Raw genomic sequence first — 19041 nt, 5'->3', positions numbered from 1 at the left:
TAGGGAAAGTTGGGTTATATACTGCCATTATTTCCCCATGTAACTGAAATTACATAAGCTTTCATCACTATAATTATTTTTAAAATATAAGCCAGGAGTCTAGAACAATGTAGGAAACAATGACTTACGCTGTGTCTTCAAAGTAGAATTTTGCTAATATCCACATAAGTGTGAAAAGCGTTGGGAAACCTGTTAGTTAAACAAAAACTGTGGTTATCTAGTTTCATCAATTAATGCAAAAGTTGTCAACTGAAACTCTGTTGTGATGATACAGATCACTCATTTTCAGAACTGGAATTACCCTTTAGACTCATGGTATAATCCTAAAGAGAAATCTCCTAAAACCCATGATGGAATGAAAAAAGTTAAGGCATTGACTGTTTGCTGGTCATGCATCACTGTGAAAGGGACACGCTTTGCATATAATATAATTCTGCCACAGAGGACTAAACTTGCAACCTCTTACTAACACAAACACAATTCACATATGGGATCTCATCTGAAGTTAGCACTTGTGTGCAGATAGCACATTAAACCCAATTTTATTTCGTAAGCATGCTTTTGCATGACAAAATATTGGGGAATAGAATTTACCAAATCTTAAAATAACAGTAATACTACCACTTTACAAACACAGAATGTGATGCAGCCTACCTTACATCTTCCTAAAAAGGCACCTGAAGTCTCCCTAAAACACAAAAAGTGATTCAGTCTGCTTAGTTGTCAGGCCTACCTTAACCTTTGGTGGCAACAGTCATGGACTGCCTTTCTGAACAGACCAAAAATTCCCCTCGGCAAGTGCATTCACATGCCATATATCCTCAGGACAGAGTTCTCTGCTTTTTAGAATCCTTAGAATCAAAGAATTGTTTAGGCTGAAAAAGACCCTTAAGATCATCAAGTCCAACCATTAACCTAGCACTGCCAAGTCCATCACTAAACCACATCCCTAAGCACCACATCTACATATCTTTTAAATACCTCCAGAGATGGTGACTCAACCCCTTCCCTGGGCAGCCTGTTCCAGTGCTTGACAATACTTTCAGTGAAGACATTTTTCCTAATATCTAATCTAAACCTCACCTGGGGCAACTTAAGGCAGTTTCTTGTCCTATTGCTTGTTATTTGGGAGAAGAGACCAACACCCACCTCACCACAACCCCCTTTCAGGTAGTTGTAGAGAGCGATGAGGTCTCCTCTCAGCCTCCTCTTCTCCAGACTGAACAACCCCAGTTCCCTCAGCCGCTCCTCATAAGACTTGTGCTCCAGACCCCTCACCAGCTCCATTGCCCTTCTCTGGACACGCTCCAGCACCTCAATGTCCTTCTTGTAGTGAGGGGCCCAACACTGAACACAGGATTCGAGATGTGGCCTCACCAGTGCTGAGTACAGAGGGATGACCACTGCCCGACTCCTGCTGGCCACACTATTCCTGATACAGGCCAGGACGCTGTTGACCTTCTTGGCCACCTGGGCACACTGCCGGCTCATGTTCAGCCACTGTCAACCAGCACCCCCAGGTCCCTTTCCGCCGGGCAGCTCTCCAGCCCCTCCTCCCCAAGCCTGTAGCGTCGCATGGGGTTGTTGTGACCCAAGTGCAGGACCCGGCACTTGGCCTTGTTGAACCTCATACAACTGACCTCAGCCCATCGATCCAGCCTGTCCAGATCCATATCTAAAGCCTTTTTCCCTTATGCAGAAACTTTACGGGGGAAGCCACTTAATTTCTGATTTCTAAATCACAACAAAGGTCTGAACAATTAGACTACAAGAAAAAGGAGTGGGGATGTTGCTGTCTTATGCCTGCACTGTTATTTAGTGTATAGACCTCCTTTATTCACACAATTGCCCAATGCAAAAGATGGGCTATAGCAATATCAGGACTACAAAATGCCTGCTTTGTCTCCAGATGGACCCATTCTCAGAAAGAAGACTATGTATCTATATCCTTGCATGAACTGAAGCAAGGTACACCTAACAAGTATTTGAGATAGCTCCTTAGAGGAATCTGTGTTTTCAGTGGGTGGAAGAAGCTTAAGTGGACTGGATCTCTCTCTGTGGGTTCCCAAATGTACTTCATTTTCCATTTCTTTCATAGGGACTTTAATATCATATTTAAAAAACTTGATTGTTCCTCACTAGTATGTATGTAATAATAAAATCAAAGTCATGCCGAGCTTGGGCACTTTAATTAGTCAGACTAGATTCCACATCCAGTATTTTTAATGGGATGGATAAAGCCTTTTGTAACATCTTGCCTTTTATTAATTTCATGTAAGAGCCTTACTTACCCCAGCCAAAGAGAACAAGCCACCAAAAATATCTTCTTCCATGAGAAAGAGATGAAAGCAGTAGACAGTTTAGGTAAAGAGCTTCTACTAGCAGCCACATGAAATTTGTCATCATGAAGTAGTGACAGAAAACAACTGAGATCTTGCATTCAGTCTAGGGAATAGGAAAGTCATAGTTTTGGCATTACCTGTGCATACATGTGTTTGATTTGCAGAGGTATCTGTAATTATGGCTGAGAACTATACAGAAGATCTCACAATTGCATGCATGTTTGAAAGGAAAGCTTTAAATGTAATATGGCTTTCTGAATAGTAAGTCTTTCATAATAACCTGCAATCTCTGCTATATTTTGGTTTATATCTCTATGCTAGAAATATAGTCTGATCTCCCAAGCATGTGATTTCTCCCACAAATGCACTGTCTTCAGTGTAGTTTATATGAGTAGAGTCAAATGTTCCATAGCCCTTGGACAACATATGTTCAAGGATCCATCATATTTCACTTTCCTACTTAAGCTCAGTGTGAAATTTTTGTGTGGCCATGAGCAATGCAGAAGAATCACCCCATAAACCTCTGTTTGAAAACCATTGCCATGTTGCCAATATTTGTGGCTGGGGCAAAGCAAAGTTGATTGCTAGTACCTTGCATGTCTTCTGTTTTACAATTCAGAACCTCCAGTCAGAACATGAAATCCAACATTTCCAGAAGAAACACCTTTTAAAAGTTGTGTTATGAGGTACTCAGAGATCTTCAATTTTAGGCTTCAGATTATAGAAGTGTAACAGTGTAATGATACTACTTTTTTCTATGGTGAAGTCTATATCTGGTTTAGAGTACTACAGGATCACAGATTGATGCATTCAGAATGTAGAGGTTCTGAGGTGCACACATATGGAGATAAAACATACTGAATAAAATAATTATATAATTTTCACTACCGGATTAGAAGGAAAAAAGTTAAGTAGTAAAAAAGAGCAACAAAAAGTGAAACCATATATAGATGGTATGCGGAAACATCAAGTACCACAATATCTTGCTTTTCATGTGCTTACTGTAGAGAAGCTGCAATGATCAATGTCTTCCTCTTGGAAAAGGACAGCATCCTTAATGAAAATGGCAATAGCTTTTAAGATAAAAGTAAAAAATAGCTGAACATGGATATAATTTCTGGGACAGCGAAGCCTCCTGGAAAAAAAGAAGAAATGTGCTTCTGAGGTAATTAACTGACTTGTACTGGCAGTAATTCAAATACGCAGTAAGTCCTTCTTCCATCTCAGGTACTTCCAGGCACGTATAGAAAGAACATTTTCATCCACTCCGCTCTCTCTGCAGGCAGACAGAGATAGAAACCTTCCTCATGTAAAGCAATTCACCCACAGTCTGCATTTCAACCTCCTTCCTTTTTAGGTGGCACCCTGGTTATGTGTCTGGTCTGCCGAACTCCAGGAATCCCAGTTTTAGTTTGTGTTCAGTATACCTGAGCCAGGCTTTTGGTTGGCATTAGTTTTGGGCCAAGAGAAACATACATTTGAGGACTGATCTTTACTGATACAATTCTGACTGTGGCTAAACCACTCCCAAGAACAAGCATGCAGAGGTATCCTGGACTACCTAGACAGTTTTCTCAAAGAACAGGGTAACGATTACTTAGCAAGATTTTCTACACAGCAAAATGCTGTGGGTGAGTTAAATGGTGTCAAGTCTCTATGCAGACAGCCTTACCCAGAGTTAAAGAATTCTTTCTTAATTTACCAAAGTTACTCTTATGAATTAACTGAATGCAGATAATTGCTTTAAAACAATTTGGCACATCTCCTTTCTCTTTCACATCTACTGTTCTTTGAATTCTCATATTCCATTAACTCAGATTCATTTTTTTGACTGTTATTAGATGCAGACTTTTGGAGAAGCTCTACAGCTTCAGCTTTCTGTTTTCATTTGGAGCTGAAGACTTCAGCTGATTAGCAAAGAACCCCATTAAAAGCTGAACTCCATTCAGATCCAGTAATCTCAAGGTCACCTAACCGTAAAGCTCACTTACTTAGAGTGCGCAGAATTTTATTACTGAACTCAAATACCAACCCCATTGTTACTGTAACTTTTTCCTCCTTATTGCTAAGTCTCTTTATGTCCATTGTTTCTTTCTTTCCCCTTATTTGGCCTAGTTTGTTTTCCTGAGGTCAGAGTGGATGTCAATAAACGTATCTGTTGACTTCCAGGCATGTGCTAGGAACCAACAGAGGTCAAAAAACTTTCCCTAGAGAAAACTGTTTCTCACAGCATAATAGTAAACCCCTTCTTTTGTCTTACACAAATACAAGAAATAAACAAAGATTAATAAAATAAATCCTGCATGGCAGTAAACATCCAATCTACATTAAATGAGAAAATAAACAGTCAGTTTTACTCTAGATACTCTATATTATACCTGAAAATGCCTAATAGTTCACTAGGAAAGAAATCTTACTAAACATAGCCAAATTCAGAGCCTAAATTTCAAAACATATCTTTAGTTGTAAACGTTTCAGTAGTAATATATACAGTGCCACAGGAACATTGATTCAGAATGGAGTTCTTTGTGTATATTCTTCTTCTTAATATATAATTCATTGAAGCCATAAAAGGCAAGCACACGTAGTCTATAAAAAAATATCTTTATTCCAGCTAAAGCAAGCAAATTTATCTATTGTTTATTTAGGATCAAAGTGGGTTGCTGACTTTTTCCAATAGACAGTCAGGGTTTATTTCCCCATTCTGATTATTCTTATGTCTGTCTCGCTCTGATCACATTTCATTTTTCACCTCAGTTCAATATTATTAAACCAATACGGCCAGAAATTTTTGGTTTTATTCTTCTGGATTTCTATCTGTGTTACTTTGTTATGTCTGATGTTGGCTCATACAGTCTGAGATACTAAGAACTATTAAAAGAATCAAGGTGAGAAGATAATTTTACATACCTGAATGCAATAAGAACTGCCACAGCAATAATGAGTGAGGTGATAGATACACTGTATCCTACAGTGTAGATGATCTTTATAGTAGAAAAGTAGGATTGCTATAAAAGAAGAGAATTACTTGTCACATAACTTGCAACCAAATGACAGCTGTTTTACTTATTCTGTCAGTTTTGCTTTGTTTGGTGCTTCCAATCTGTTCACAACCCTGATTGCCTTTTTTTCCCCCTTTTAATCCCACAGCAAAGTTCAACTGAAATCGCTCATTGTGTTTCTTTTATGAAGACCCATTCCATAGCTATGTGGATACAGCCTGGTTTGATAAAGAAACAGGTATTGATCAGCATGATTACCTGCTCATTCATAAACCCATAAAAAACTAAGTCAGTCTTCCATGAAGGCATTGTAAAAACTCTTAACGCATTTTTATAAGCACCACATTTCATCCCGTGTTTTCTCCACAGCAATAGTAGGACAATCCTGCTGGCAGCTGGCTGCATGATGAATACAGAATTCTGTCAGCCTTTCCTTATGTTGCTCCATTTTCCTTCGTTCTGCTTCCTTACTTACAACTTTGCTGCCTATTCTTCTTTTCCATTTTTATTGTGTTGGGTTTTTATTCCTGGGGTTGTTTTTTTCCTCTTTCTTCTTGCTTCCAGACTCAATTGTTACTCAGTCAGAATGTCAATCAAAATCCATTTCAATTTAAATGGCACTTCTCTCAGACATGATCTCTGAGTGAGGATAAACTGACTTCAGCTATCACACATGGAAGCAGAAAATAGAATGAATAAGCTCTAGGCTGCAAATCTTTCCCTTCATTCTAACATGGTCTGTCTCTTGGGTCCCGTTTCAACATTTTTACATCCTAAAATCTACACAGCTATGGAATGCATTGCTACAGTTCACTGTGGGGAAGGGCAGACACTTGTTTTGAGCCTTAAGTATCACTTTAAGGCATTTTAAGGCTGACATTGGGTAGGATTAATTTCATTTATATTAGGTGCTTAAAAACTAGCTGCCTAAGTATGAGCAGCTGAGTCTATAGTAAAATGAGCGGTGTGAGAGCATGGCCACAGGACTGTACTGTTTAATTGTTAACACAATCCTGTTTCTTCTTTCTTTTCTTCTTGTTTTTTTTTTTTTTCTAGTTAACGAAGGGAAACAACACCCCCAGAAGTCAATTCAACTCATTGCAAGATGAGACCTTACCACTTTCTGTCAGCAAGAAAAGTATCTACCACTACACCTGCCTTAACAAGTGCAGGTCAATAGGTCTGGTTTAGTAAAGCGAAACCTTTGGTGCTGAGGACCCTACATCCATGTTGTGTGCATTTTGGACTAACCATAGTCTAATCCCACGGGCTGAACTTTAATCATTGGTCAGAACACACTAGGTGCACCCTGCATTTGTCTTCCAGGTTAGTTTCATCCATAGGAGGGTGGATCCTCCTTTCTGACAGCACCCCTCGGTCTAAATGCAGTAAGTGGGGAGAACCAAGAGATTTCCTTGAAAAGTTCACACCTGATCCTGACCAAAGCACTAATATAGATCCACTGTGTCGTGATTAGCTTAGCCTTACACAACAATTTTTTGAGATTGATGAAGTAAAATGATGTGGAAAGCATTCATAGTGCCCTTTTCTGTCTGGCGGATGATCTGTGATTACCCGTATACCTGACTACGCACAATTTCAGCAAGAGCTCAGAGAAGTTCCTCAGAGCAACAAAGGTAGCCATAAGTCTGGAAGGCAACACTCCGTAAGAAACATATCAAAGCTGTGCTAGGCTGACCTTAGTTGGCAACCTTCACTTACAAACCAAAGTTGGAAAACACAGAAAATAATCAAACCCTTAAGTGGATAAACCTATAACTGAGGAGTTTACCTTGAGGTAAAATGTGGGTTACTACTAAAAAAACCAATAGACTCATTTACATTCCATCCAGAAATGCGAGGAAGCAATAAAAGAAGGAAAGAAAGAGAAGAGTTGCATTTCAGTGCGTTTATTTATGGAGAGCAGCAGGTACTGTGGCTTAGAGGTTGGAAAGGAAGTTTGAGTTAAACAGTGTAATAGTAGTCAGTACAAAAAGTAGTGGGAAGACAAGAGAAGTCAGCCCATGATGATATAATTAAATTCTCTCCAGCAGGTTGGATGGACTTCATCAACTACAGTTTAAATGTTATTTTCATTCTTTCTATAGTGGACAAAAATGGATAGTATTCACCTAACTTGTACAAATAAAGAGAAAAGTGCAGTGTTTTTCCTGTACAGAGGAAAGGTAGAGATCTAGAGTTAGACTACACAAATAATTTTTAATCATTTAAAGTGATTTCTACTTCCTTTCTATCAGTTTTATCTTAGTGGAGATTTCTTCAGATTCTTTCCACTGAGTTACTCCTCATTTTCTCCACAGTAGCTAATAAGACAGTAAAACATGATCACAAAAGAGGCTTTATGCAACCATAACAATTTTCAGGATTGTGGTATTTTTCATTAAAATATGGTATAGTATTTGGGCTTGCTTTTCTTCCCTGAAAGAGGAGTTACAGGAAGCTAAACACATCTATACAATATCTTTATATCCTTATTAGTTAGAAATCAAGCACTATTTTTTTCCTGTACAGATAAACTCTAATTATCACCAACTGTGCAAATCTAACTGAAGAAATATATCAAATTCTGATCTGCATTACAAAGATGCAGATTTTGAAAGATTTTTTAATTTTTATTTCCTAGTTGAATTTGTTATTTTATACTAGGCAGGATGAGAAACGAGAAACCTCTCCTGTCCTTAGATATTGCTGAGTTTGGAACAGTGGTGGTATGACCATGCATTTGCCGCACTGATGCTGTGATGCCACAAAATCATCTTGCTGACTGATATTATTGAAATGTCTAAATTCATATTTTATGAACATTTTGTGATATATCTCTAGCTGTTATATCTGTGAGCAAGATCAACAGAACTGCATGTTTGTATGGAATTTGCAGCTGGCTTTATTTTTATTACACACTTGTACCTGAATAATAAAACATCCTTAGCAATTCTCCAAAATAAGTGACTAGAGTAAAATTTGAATTGCATTCCATACTTGGTAAGAAATTTCAGCTTCAGCTGAGTTTCCCTTTGCAATGGTCTTCAGGAATAGAAAGGAATCCTTTAACGTCAGCACACCACACACATATATTTATTTAATTAAACTTACTTCTTCAAGCGGAATCTCATCTTCTACTGGACAGGCAATATGATAGGGAGGGAATGGGTCAGACCAGCCTTTTTTTGTGCAGTTCCTTTTTATTATCCCAGCTGAAAGAGAAGCACTTGTTTTTTTTCTGAGGAAGAACCACAGAACACAGAAAATAAAAACCAGTTGAAGATCTTTTGCTAGTACCAAGAGGAGAGGATCATCTCCATTAACATTTCACAGAGTTGATAGGACATTTTGCATGTGTACATTTAGGTAGTCAGATGCAAATCTTTTCACTTTACCTGGAGACAAACAATGGGAAGAAGTGAGAGAACCGAGGTGACAGAGGTAGAGGTAGGAAGAGGTAAGGAAGAAATCATATGAGGGACGAGGAAGTCCATTGAAGAAGATTGGGAAGCACTGCTCCATCATTCTGCCTCGTTCAGCACTCACCCCTCCAATGTACCCCTTCTCACTCCCACTTTCCTTGGGGCTTACTCTTTTTTTGCAGTTTATTCCATGAGAATAACATGTTTTCATAAAAAGATTTATGAGTCAGATGAAGACGAAGTAAAAGAATCCCATGGCAGGAAATGAATCTGCACAGATGAAAGGGATTTTCTTTATTCCTCATTTATAACTAGCATGTGTTGGGTGAGGCAGAGATTGGGTTTTGCAGTTTCTTTTTCTTGTGGAACTGCCAAATCTAGGTCTTTCCTGGAAGTTCATTTCCTCCTTATGGGCTTGCAGTTTGTTCCTAGCCATATTCACCCAGAGACTAAGCAGTCACAAAGGCATTAGTTTGCACAGTCTTGCATTTGACCCAACACACATGCTACTTCAATGACAAAATTCTGCTTTGTATCTCCAACCTTGGTCTTAAAGAACAATCACATTATTCATTCCTCTGCCTTTCATTTCATCCCACACTAACCAGAGTATAAATCTCATAAAGCTCCAGGCTTAAATTCTGACCTAGACAACCCCCATATGAGCTCTAGAAAACTCATGCAACAAGCTGATCCCAAAGCCTATGGAAACCAATGGAAATCACTTCATTGCTTTCAGTGTTCTTTGGCTCAAGGCTTCAACACAGACTATGGGATTATATAGTTATGGATACTGCTTAAAATATGAGAAGAACTGCTAAGCTCCCTCAGATCCTACTGAAACCTTTGCAGTAACGCTCTGATCCAACTTGAGAGCAGGAACTTGCAATGTTCTCTCTTCACCCCCCATTTTTAGAAGTGGTCTTGCCAGGCATGCAACACAACAATAGGAGTACAACCATGATAGCACATCACCTGGCTCCTTCATGAAGTGAAAGAGGATGTTTGGGCACGGTAAGGCAAGAATCTCTCCAGCATCTGCCTCTGGCCAGCACAGTAATTTGTCCCAAATTCTCTTGCAACCTCAGACAGAAAGTGAAGTACATTGTTAAGCAAAATTATATTTGATCAACATAAAAAGTAATTTAAAAAACTTTTTAAACTTTGACCCTCCACCCTTTACATATCTTATAAAAAATAGTTTAATCACAAATTTTATTCTATAGTGAGAAATAAACACCTCGAGAGCACAATTTAATCTGCTTTATTTAGATCCCTTGTGTTAGACTGGGGTGGGTTTTCAAACATACTACAATAAATCAAGACATTGTGGAAATGGGAGGGAGAATGATGCTGGAAGAAAGACCAGATTTCAGTACTTATTAAGGGGTTACCCTAATTTTAAAGATCAACATACCCTCACATAACAAGCATGATGCCATGATAGTATCCAGTTAGGGAAGGAATAGGACAGGAACAGAAGGCTTCACTCAGATAGGTTGCCTATCCACATTTGAATGTGAAAAAAAAAGTTGAAAAAAAGAATTGAAAGGAATGGGAGTAGTTGGAAGAAGAGCTGCCCAGAAAACAGGGATTTGGGACAATAAGTAAAACACTCGAACATGCACATTGGCAGTATGGCTGTGTCCTGACCCTGGTAGGGTGTTGCCGCTCTGTCACTCTTTTCATCCCTCACACATGGATACCTGGTGGTGTTGCATTCCCATGCACTTCTGAGTCTTCCAGACATTCAGCCTCTTTTTTCTTCAGCTCTGTCATAAAATCACATTCTGGGTGGACATTCCCAGCAACCTACAGGGAGAGGAGTTTCATCTGATTAGTAAGAAGGGGTTGGGTAGGATCTTATGAGCCATTAAGTCCAGACACACTTTTGCAACTAACAAGGCTGTTAGTTGGACAGCTAACTAAACTAACTAAGGACAGAGAAGACTAGCTTAGGGTTTAGCAAAGGGTGCCCCTGGCTCTGCACAAATTGCAATGCTTTCAGCAGATGAACCCAGCTGAGGCCCGTCAAAGGCAGTTGAGCTGTGCTACTTCACATCAGAGCAAATCCTTAGGCAGTATGGCTGTCAGAAGAGGATAGCTACAGCTCTGTATTGGAAAGTTTGTAAGATTTAGCTGGCTATTTTCATAATGAAAGACCTCTTTGCTAGGGCCCAGGTTTGAGTGCAGAACTCATTTGCACCCTGACTTCAGCCCCTGCTAAATTTGGGCCCAGGGAGACAGAGTGCACTTGGATGGTCTCCTTTTCTTAACAATGAAGGGCCCAGCACTGCAGGACATGCTACAGAGCCCATCCGCTACTCAGCATAGACATGCCCCTGCCAACCTCCAAGGAAGCAACATCTTGAAACCACACAGAATTACTGCAAAATTGTCTTCTGAATGAGTTCTTCACTCCAAAAGGAATTAATCTGTTCTCTCCCTTCTGCCATCTGCTTTCTTTACACAGGGTGGGAGGCAAAACTCCTTTCTTTGGAAAAAAACTCTGCACCGAAGCATTTGTTGGTTTGGTATGTTGGTGTAAAGAAAAAAATTGGCACCCAATGTTTTTACAGCACGAAGCTTTTAGTTGTTTTAATCCTTATTTAGACTCGTGCTTACATGGACACCACAAGAGAATTAGATGGGATCCAAAGTACCTTGGCCACCAAAGGACACAGTCTGCAGCCGGCTATTACACGCAACCGCTGTGGGTGTACCCACTGTGCAAAAGTACGTATGTCTGTTTTTCACAAAGAAAGCGATATGTGCCTTGTCCAACCATATCCATTGTCCCCAGTCCCAGAAGGCCAGATGTCATCAGAGACACTCTCGTCTTAGCTCTACACCCTGGCCACTGGTACCAGTGTGCTCTGTACGTGTGAATATGGATATAAAGACACGGATACACACAACAGAAAACAAACTCAGGATGAGACTTGCATGGTGAACAGGTGGCTGGCATATGGCTCAGTTTTGTTCCACTCAGAGAAGATTAATATGCAGGGAATTTGGAAAATAAATAACCAGCTTTCAGTTCATTCAGAGGGCAGATCAGATCCGTTCCAATAAGCTGGTGTTTCCCCTCCATCTTAATGTTCATATCTCATATTGGTCTGCAGAGCATTTGAACTGCACACTGGCTAACAAGTTGAGCTTCTCAGGCTGCTGGAGAATACTGAATTAATTGCTTTGCTCTTCTGGGGTTTGGACCCTGGCAGTTGAAAATGGCATGTATCCACATGTATGCCCTTCAAGGAGAAAGTCTGCTTCCCATTTACTGCACTTTTAGGAGGATGTGGTTTTCCTGCCAAACTGACAGAGAGCAGTGCCATTGATCAGTTTAAGGCAGCAAGGAAAAGGAGGGCCCCATACTCAAGGCTGAATTAAGTTTGATGTATGTGAGAGGAAGGTAGCTATGAATGGATGGAGCAGGGGCCAGCCATTGTCTTAGTCTCAGGAGGTGGAGATCTCATGAGTAGGATGTCTCAGCAATTTCAGCCCTGATCAGTAAAAATAGGTAGTACAGGAAGCTCCTCAACTCCACAAACATATGCAATGGTAGGCAGGATGACAGATAATCCTCATCTGTCTTGAACATCTTTTCTCACTTGATATCTCTTCTCATGAAAACATATGTTCTTCCTCCCTTATACTCACATTGGACAATGAAAGTCATCTATGCTGAAAAGCTCACTACCTATCATGTACAGCAGATATTGCAAAAAGTAACTTTGTTAGTCAGTAGAAAAAACAGTCAACCCCTTTACTGAAAAACTATTTTACAATATTCTTTTGGTTCAGTGAGCTGTGCCCAGAAAAACTTCAGTAGGCAGGAAATGTACCCATTTACACGGTCCTAAATTATTTCTCCTGGCAAAAAAATGACTAGATTTTGCCTGTGAAAACTCTCTTTGCTCATAGAAATGTTCATGGCAAGAACAAAGCTTGTTTGGCTTATTCACCAGTCCAGGAAAAATTTTCTTTTTCTTTCTAAGTCTCCAGACTCATAAGAATACTTTACCACATGCATCTCAAAAAGGTGAGGCTGATCAAGTGCCAGGTATTTAAATCATGACCTCTTTTTTCAAGAAGACCTGGCCTTAAGAGATGCTCTCACAGTTTATATTCAAGTCAGCACTAACCACTGCTTGAATAAACACTGAGTGCAAGATGATTGACAGAAAAGGAGGTAAAATAAACTAAGTAGATTTATTCCTCTCCTAGGCTGTGTTCTAGATATATTCATCCCCTTAGACCATTTGACTACATCTAGTAGATCCTTATACTTTCCAAACAGCCCTGAATATTATTCCCAAACAATGTGTAGAATCAGGTTCCAAACTACTCTGAAAACTTCTATAGACTTGTTTACTCTCATTTTCTACGTCCTTCCCTTCTGCCCAATTCTGGAAGCATCAAATAATAGAGGTAGAAGCCATTCTTTAAGACAAGTGTCTATGTACATGATCCAGCCCCCTTTAGTGTCTACATCTATAGAGACATCATTATCGGATCTAGTTATCTTAGGTCCCTTTCATAAGGCTAACAGAGAGAAGCTAGCATTTCTGTGCATAGATCAGATGAATTATTTCATATATTTACGTTTGGATGGAATGTGCTGTGGTTTAGACTCAATTCACTAGGATTCCACGGACGAATCCATAGTCACTTTTTAAATTTGGGCTTCAGTACTGAGTTAGATGAATACCACTTACTACAGCTACTGACATTACGTGGGCTTCTGCACAGATCATTACAGCAGAGTTATTTTGTCTGGTAACTCAGCTGATAGTGACAAGTGTTTCTGGTTTGTAGGTTCCCTAAAGAAATGAAGCTCCATTAAATCTTTCAGTTTTCCACTTTGGTAATCCACTTGTCTTAGTTTTACCTACAGAAACTTCCTCTGTTGCTCCCAGATCACAGAAACACAGAATGGTTGAGTCTAGCAGGAACCTTTGGGGATCATCTAATGCAACTTCCCTGCTCAACACAGGATCAAGTAGAGCAGGTTGCTGAGGGCTGTGTCCAGTCAGGTTTTGGATATCAACAAGGATGGGGACTCCACAACCTCTCTGAGCAGTTTCTTCCAGTGTTGGGCTACCCTCACAGTAGAAAGTGGTTTCTTGTGTTTCAGTGGGATTTTCTGTATTTCAGTTTGTATGCCTCTTGCTTTTCATTGTATACCACCGCCAGAGAAGAATTCAGATTGTCCGTGAGTTGAGCTGTCCTCAAGAGAGATGCTTCTCTCAGTGAACTAGAGGGAAAGTCCTGGGTAACTGCCATCCTACTTTAGGGTCTTCAACAAAATATTTAATGTTATGGTGAGTGATGGGCTGTTCCCATCACAGGCAGCTTCTTGTGTTGGGTAGATGAGGTAAAACAGGAATCCAAACTCAGCTTGTTTCTTTTTCTGAATTCTGATAATTAATAGAGGAAACATGAAGCAGAGGTGCTATTACTTTTCATGGTCATTTACATCCATGAAAATGGACAGATGTACCACTTCCCTGAAAGCCACTTAATAAAATATAGTAGGTGAGGTCTGCAGGCGTGTCTGTTCTGTAGACCTTGCTGAGTAGCTACAACCATTTCACAAAGCTGAGCAGAACATATGTGTCTCCTTTTAAAACTGTGCTCTCACCAGTTGAATTGCTTATATTTTTAAGTCTACTGGTTAAAATGTTTACATGGAGTTCAGCAAACCTAGATTCAATTCTCTACCAAGCCTGAGAAGTTTCAAGTTTTTGTTTCCCATTTGTCAAAGGAACCAGTATCCCAGTAATGTTTCTTTAGGGAGAAGGTTCCTAATCGTGCAGTGAAACAATTATGCATCTGCATATGAAATTTTTAAGTAGAAAATGGGAAGTGCCTGATGAATTTTGGTAATGTTAGCAAAACTCGAAAGAAAAGGAAATAGAAGGAGGAAAGAACAGATGGATGGCAATTTCAGAATGCATCTTCCCAAGTCTATGTCAATCAGAAGATAACAATTTTGGATCAGTCTTTTAACTGATTCTGTGATAACTACTCTTTGGCATTACTGATGGGCAAACAGTACTGTTTAATATCTTCATCAATGACATAGACAGTGAGATCAAGTGCACCCTCAACAAGTTTGCAGATGACACCAAGCTGAGTGGTGTGGTTGACATGCCTGAGGGATGGGATGCCATCCAGAGGGACCTGGAGAAGCTCAAGAAGTGGACCCATGTGAACCTCATGAGGTTCAACAATGCCAAGTGCAGGGTCCCTCACCCAAGTTGGGGAAATCCCTAGTATCAATGCAGGCTGGGGGATGAAGGGATGGAGAGCTGCCCTGCCAAGAGGGACTTGGGGGTACTGGTGGATGAAAAGCTGGACATCAGCTGGCAATGTGTGCTCACACCCCAGAAGGCCAACCATATCCTGGGCTGCATCAAAACAAGCGTGGCCAGCAGATTGAGCGAGGTCTTTCTGCCCCTCTGCTCTGCTCTGGTGAGACCCCCCTGCAGTGCTGCGTCCAGCTCTGGAGCCCTCAGCACAGGAAAGACACGGACCTGTTGGAGCAGGTCCAGCGGAGGGCACAAAAATGGTCAAAGGGCTGGAACAGCTCTGCTGTGAGGGCAGGCTGAGAGAGTTGGGGTGTTCAGCCTGGAGAAGAGAAGGCTCCAGAGAGACCTGGTTGTTGCCTTCCAGTACTTAAAGGGGGCTTCTAAGATGGGGACAGACTTTTCATCAGGGTCTGCAACAACAGGACAAGGGGTAATGGTTTTAAACTAAAAGAGGTCAGATTCAGACTAGATAGAAGGAAGAAATTTTTCCCAGTGAGGGTGGTGAAACCCTGGCCCAGGTTGCCCAGAGAGGTAGTAGATGCCCCATCCCTGGAAACATTCCAGGTCAGATTGGACGGGGCTCTGAGCAACCTGCTCTAGTTGAAGATGTCGCTGCTTATGGCAGAGGAGTTGGACTAGATGACCTTTAAAGTTCTCTTCCAACCCAAACTATTAGATGATTCCCTGTTTCTATAAAACACAGGTCCTCTTAGTGAGCGCTGAATTTCCAACAGCTTTGCATTCCCAGAATATCCATAAGAATTCACTAAGGCAGAGCAAATTGGTCAGCAAACTCAGTGGGCACTAGATATATTTAAAGGACTTTGACTTGTGGAAGTCAGCTACACCTTCGTGATGCTTCTACTGCCATGAGACAAAATAAATGAGTAACAGCTTACCTCCAATCTGAGTTGCTGCCAAGGTCCTGAGGGGCCTTAGTGGCCCTGCTCAGCCTGCCCTGGGGCCTCCCTCTGCTCTGGGGCCCAGGCCCAGGACCCCTTTTCAGTTCAGTCTCTGCCCCACCAGTGCTATGGGATGTTGGTTGCAAGCTCCACCACAGCCCTGCCCTGCCCAGCCATGGGCCCTGCTGATGTCTCAGCCTGGAGTCAGCACATCCTTGTGCCCATGGCCCTGTCTGATCAACCGAGGCTATGTCTGACCCTGAGTCCCCTCACCCAGCCTGATCCTGATGCTGGTCCTGGCAGACCTGGCCCCTTCACTGGAGATGGTGGGATGGGCTGTGGCTGGCAAGGTCCTGCCCTGCCAATCAAGTTATCACTTATAGAATAAATATAACTTAGAAAAAGTATAAGTGTTTTTCTCGTGGTCATGTTTGCAACCCATTTGGAGTTAAAGAAACAGGTATTTCCCTAATATTCTTTTTAGAAGGGCAAAAATTATAGGAAATGTGCAACAGGAGCCAAAATAGAAAATCTTTTTGAGAGGATCATAGCTAGTATTTCAGGTTGTCCTGAATAACTTTGTACAAAAATCTTCTTGCTGATGAGGAAAACTAAACTAGAAATTAAATAAACACTGATATGTTCCAAGTAGAATATGAATTTGCAGTTGCTATATGCATCAGTTAATGTATCAAATAGAGCTGTGGGTTAGCACAACCACCAAAAATCAAACAAATCTTTACGATTGTTAGAGGGTCCCTGCTGAAAATCTTGTTAGCGAGATAGAAATAAAAAAACCCCAACAACAAAATAAAACCTTCTTCCAGATCAGGCTCTAAAGAGGGACATGAAATGCACGCATATGAAAGTAAACTTTTTTTAATTAATCTCAATGTTTTCATAACATGATGAAAAATATGTTGCTTGAATGATGTTGTTCCTCTGTCTTCTCTCATATACGTCAGAATGGATCAATATTTGCATTCTTTTCACATTAGGTAGGCACCATACAAGAATGACAGCAAAAAAATCTCAGTTTATGGAAGCTGAAAGTCATCCTCTTAAGCATTTAAAACCTCTCCAAAAGTTGAATTGAGCTCTTCCAGGGAAAGCTGGAAGTTACACCAACAATGAAAAGATGGCTGTTTTTCCACCATTTTCTACTTAAAGTTGTTTACCTATCCTCTGTTATAATAAAATATGCAACACAGGCTAGGAGGTTTTTATTATACACCTACACATAAACTTGCTTTTGATCAGTGCATAATCATATTATAACCAAACCAACTTTATAGAAGAAAGTGTTATTTGTCTTGCGTAAATGGGACAAGTTCTTACAGACACCTACAATGATACTTTTAACTATTAGCACTGGATCCCAGTACTCTACTTATGAGCAATCTTACTTATCTGCTCCCACTACAGGGAAGCAGAGTTTATCATGCAGATGATACAAAGAAAACCATAGCTTTGTATCAGTAAAAAGTCTTTGCAGTCATTTCACAGTTTTGTTTCTCTTGATCTACAAAAAACAAGCTGCTGTACCACCCCTCACGAAATGCTCCTTCAGAGAAGAGATTCCCAGAGAAGAGGAAAGAATATAGCCAAAGCATCACAAAAGGAAGATGCTGAAAAAGTAATTACTCTCACAAGCAAAGAAAATATCCTTCCCTCACTTGTCATAGACCTTTCCCGATATCTCAGTGATCAGGAATGCTGGTTTACTAATCATTGTCCAAAGCAAAATATCAGCAAGGACTCTAGGCTTTCTAATGCATTTAGATATTTCTAATTCCACCATAAGCACCCCGGCTGGTTCGACGCATTTGTTACCTGTAGCATCTCAGCTGCTTACAAATGAAATAACATTAATGCTACCAACAAGGCAGACGAAACTCTAACTACTAAGACCATATAATCTGAAATTTAAGAAAACTGAAAACTCTATCAAAACTTGGCTGCTCTAATATAACAGCTCCGCTCCAGTTTCTTCTTTTTTGTGACTGTCTTTTAAAGCCTACACACAAAAAAGGGGGGTTCTGCCAATTATGTTGTTTCTCCTTAGTGAGTGTGTGGTTAAGAAAGCAGTGAAATGCATTGATATATAGATCCTACAATGTGTGTCCCTTCTGCCTCTGTTCACACTTTTCATAGCATCTTGCCTTGTTTAACTGGAATCCAAAGCAAATACAGAGACTCATGCAAAAAGCTATATCTGACCATCTGCTCCAGGAAGAAAATTATCGAAAAACAATGAAGGAAAAGCTTTTTTTCATGCAATTACTTACAAGCACTGCCAGACTCAGGGTGTACAGAGCACAGTGGTATAAAGCACTAGAGTTCATGTTCCAAAGCAAGAGTCAGACTTCACTTCTTTTGCCTTTCTTAGCATCTTTCACCTGCTATTTGACTTCCCTTCTTCCTGCCAGTTGCTGATTTGAGGCATTTATCTTTTTGCACAGAAGTGACGTAACAGTACAGTGAACTGGGAAATAAATATTAACAACTCTCTAAGCTGTATTTAACCTGCTTTCCACCGTTTAGACTCTACTGCATGCTCAAAGACTGGACTGGATGAATTGAGTGATTGATCCCAGGATTATGGGAATCCTGTACCTCCTGGCAAGACCCCCGTTTCTTTCTTTGTAACACAAAGTGATTTTAGGAGGGATGGACAGCTCTAAATGTTGCGAATCCTGTATTAAAACAACATGGCTGGCATAAGAGAAACCCTCTACTAACAGCTAACGTTAATGTCAATTTATTCTAATAAAATATATTTCATAGTGTGGCTTCAGTGTACCTGTGTGTGGGTGTGTTTGTATGGAGTATAATGACCATGGTACTGTATTTTAAAACACAGGATCAAAACCTGCTAACAGGCATATGAACACAAACTCTACTGGGTACCTTTTGGACATTGATTTAAAGGCAAAACTGACAAGGGATTCTTCTCACCTTGCTTCAGACTTCTGACAGTTCAGTATTTAAAACTGAACTCGTCAACTTCTCTAGTCGAAGTATAGGAATATGTACACTCAGCTCATTTATCT

The 19041-nt window shown here is 40.3% G+C and overlaps 1 protein-coding gene across 1 annotated transcript in view; it reads right to left on the bottom strand.

Moving 5' to 3' along the window:
- Nucleotides 1-18333, bottom strand: part of GHRHR (growth hormone releasing hormone receptor) — a 25593-nt gene extending 7260 nt beyond the window's left edge. Inside the window, exons 1-8 of the mRNA XM_010290423.1 lie at nt 18277-18333; nt 10476-10581; nt 9745-9852; nt 8459-8559; nt 5253-5350; nt 3345-3477; nt 2292-2445; nt 129-189 (exon numbers count right to left, since the gene is read on the bottom strand). Coding sequence (XP_010288725.1) covers nt 129-189; nt 2292-2445; nt 3345-3477; nt 5253-5350; nt 8459-8559; nt 9745-9852; nt 10476-10581; nt 18277-18333 — 818 coding nt within the window. The remainder of the gene's footprint in view (nt 1-128; nt 190-2291; nt 2446-3344; nt 3478-5252; nt 5351-8458; nt 8560-9744; nt 9853-10475; nt 10582-18276) is intronic.
- Nucleotides 18334-19041: the final 708 nt, after the last annotated feature.

This window comes from Phaethon lepturus, unplaced genomic scaffold (assembly GCF_000687285.1).
Source record: "Phaethon lepturus isolate BGI_N335 unplaced genomic scaffold, ASM68728v1 scaffold16147, whole genome shotgun sequence".
Classification (NCBI taxonomy): Eukaryota; Metazoa; Chordata; class Aves; order Phaethontiformes; family Phaethontidae; genus Phaethon; species Phaethon lepturus.
This window is presented reverse-complemented; position numbering and strand designations above follow the sequence as displayed.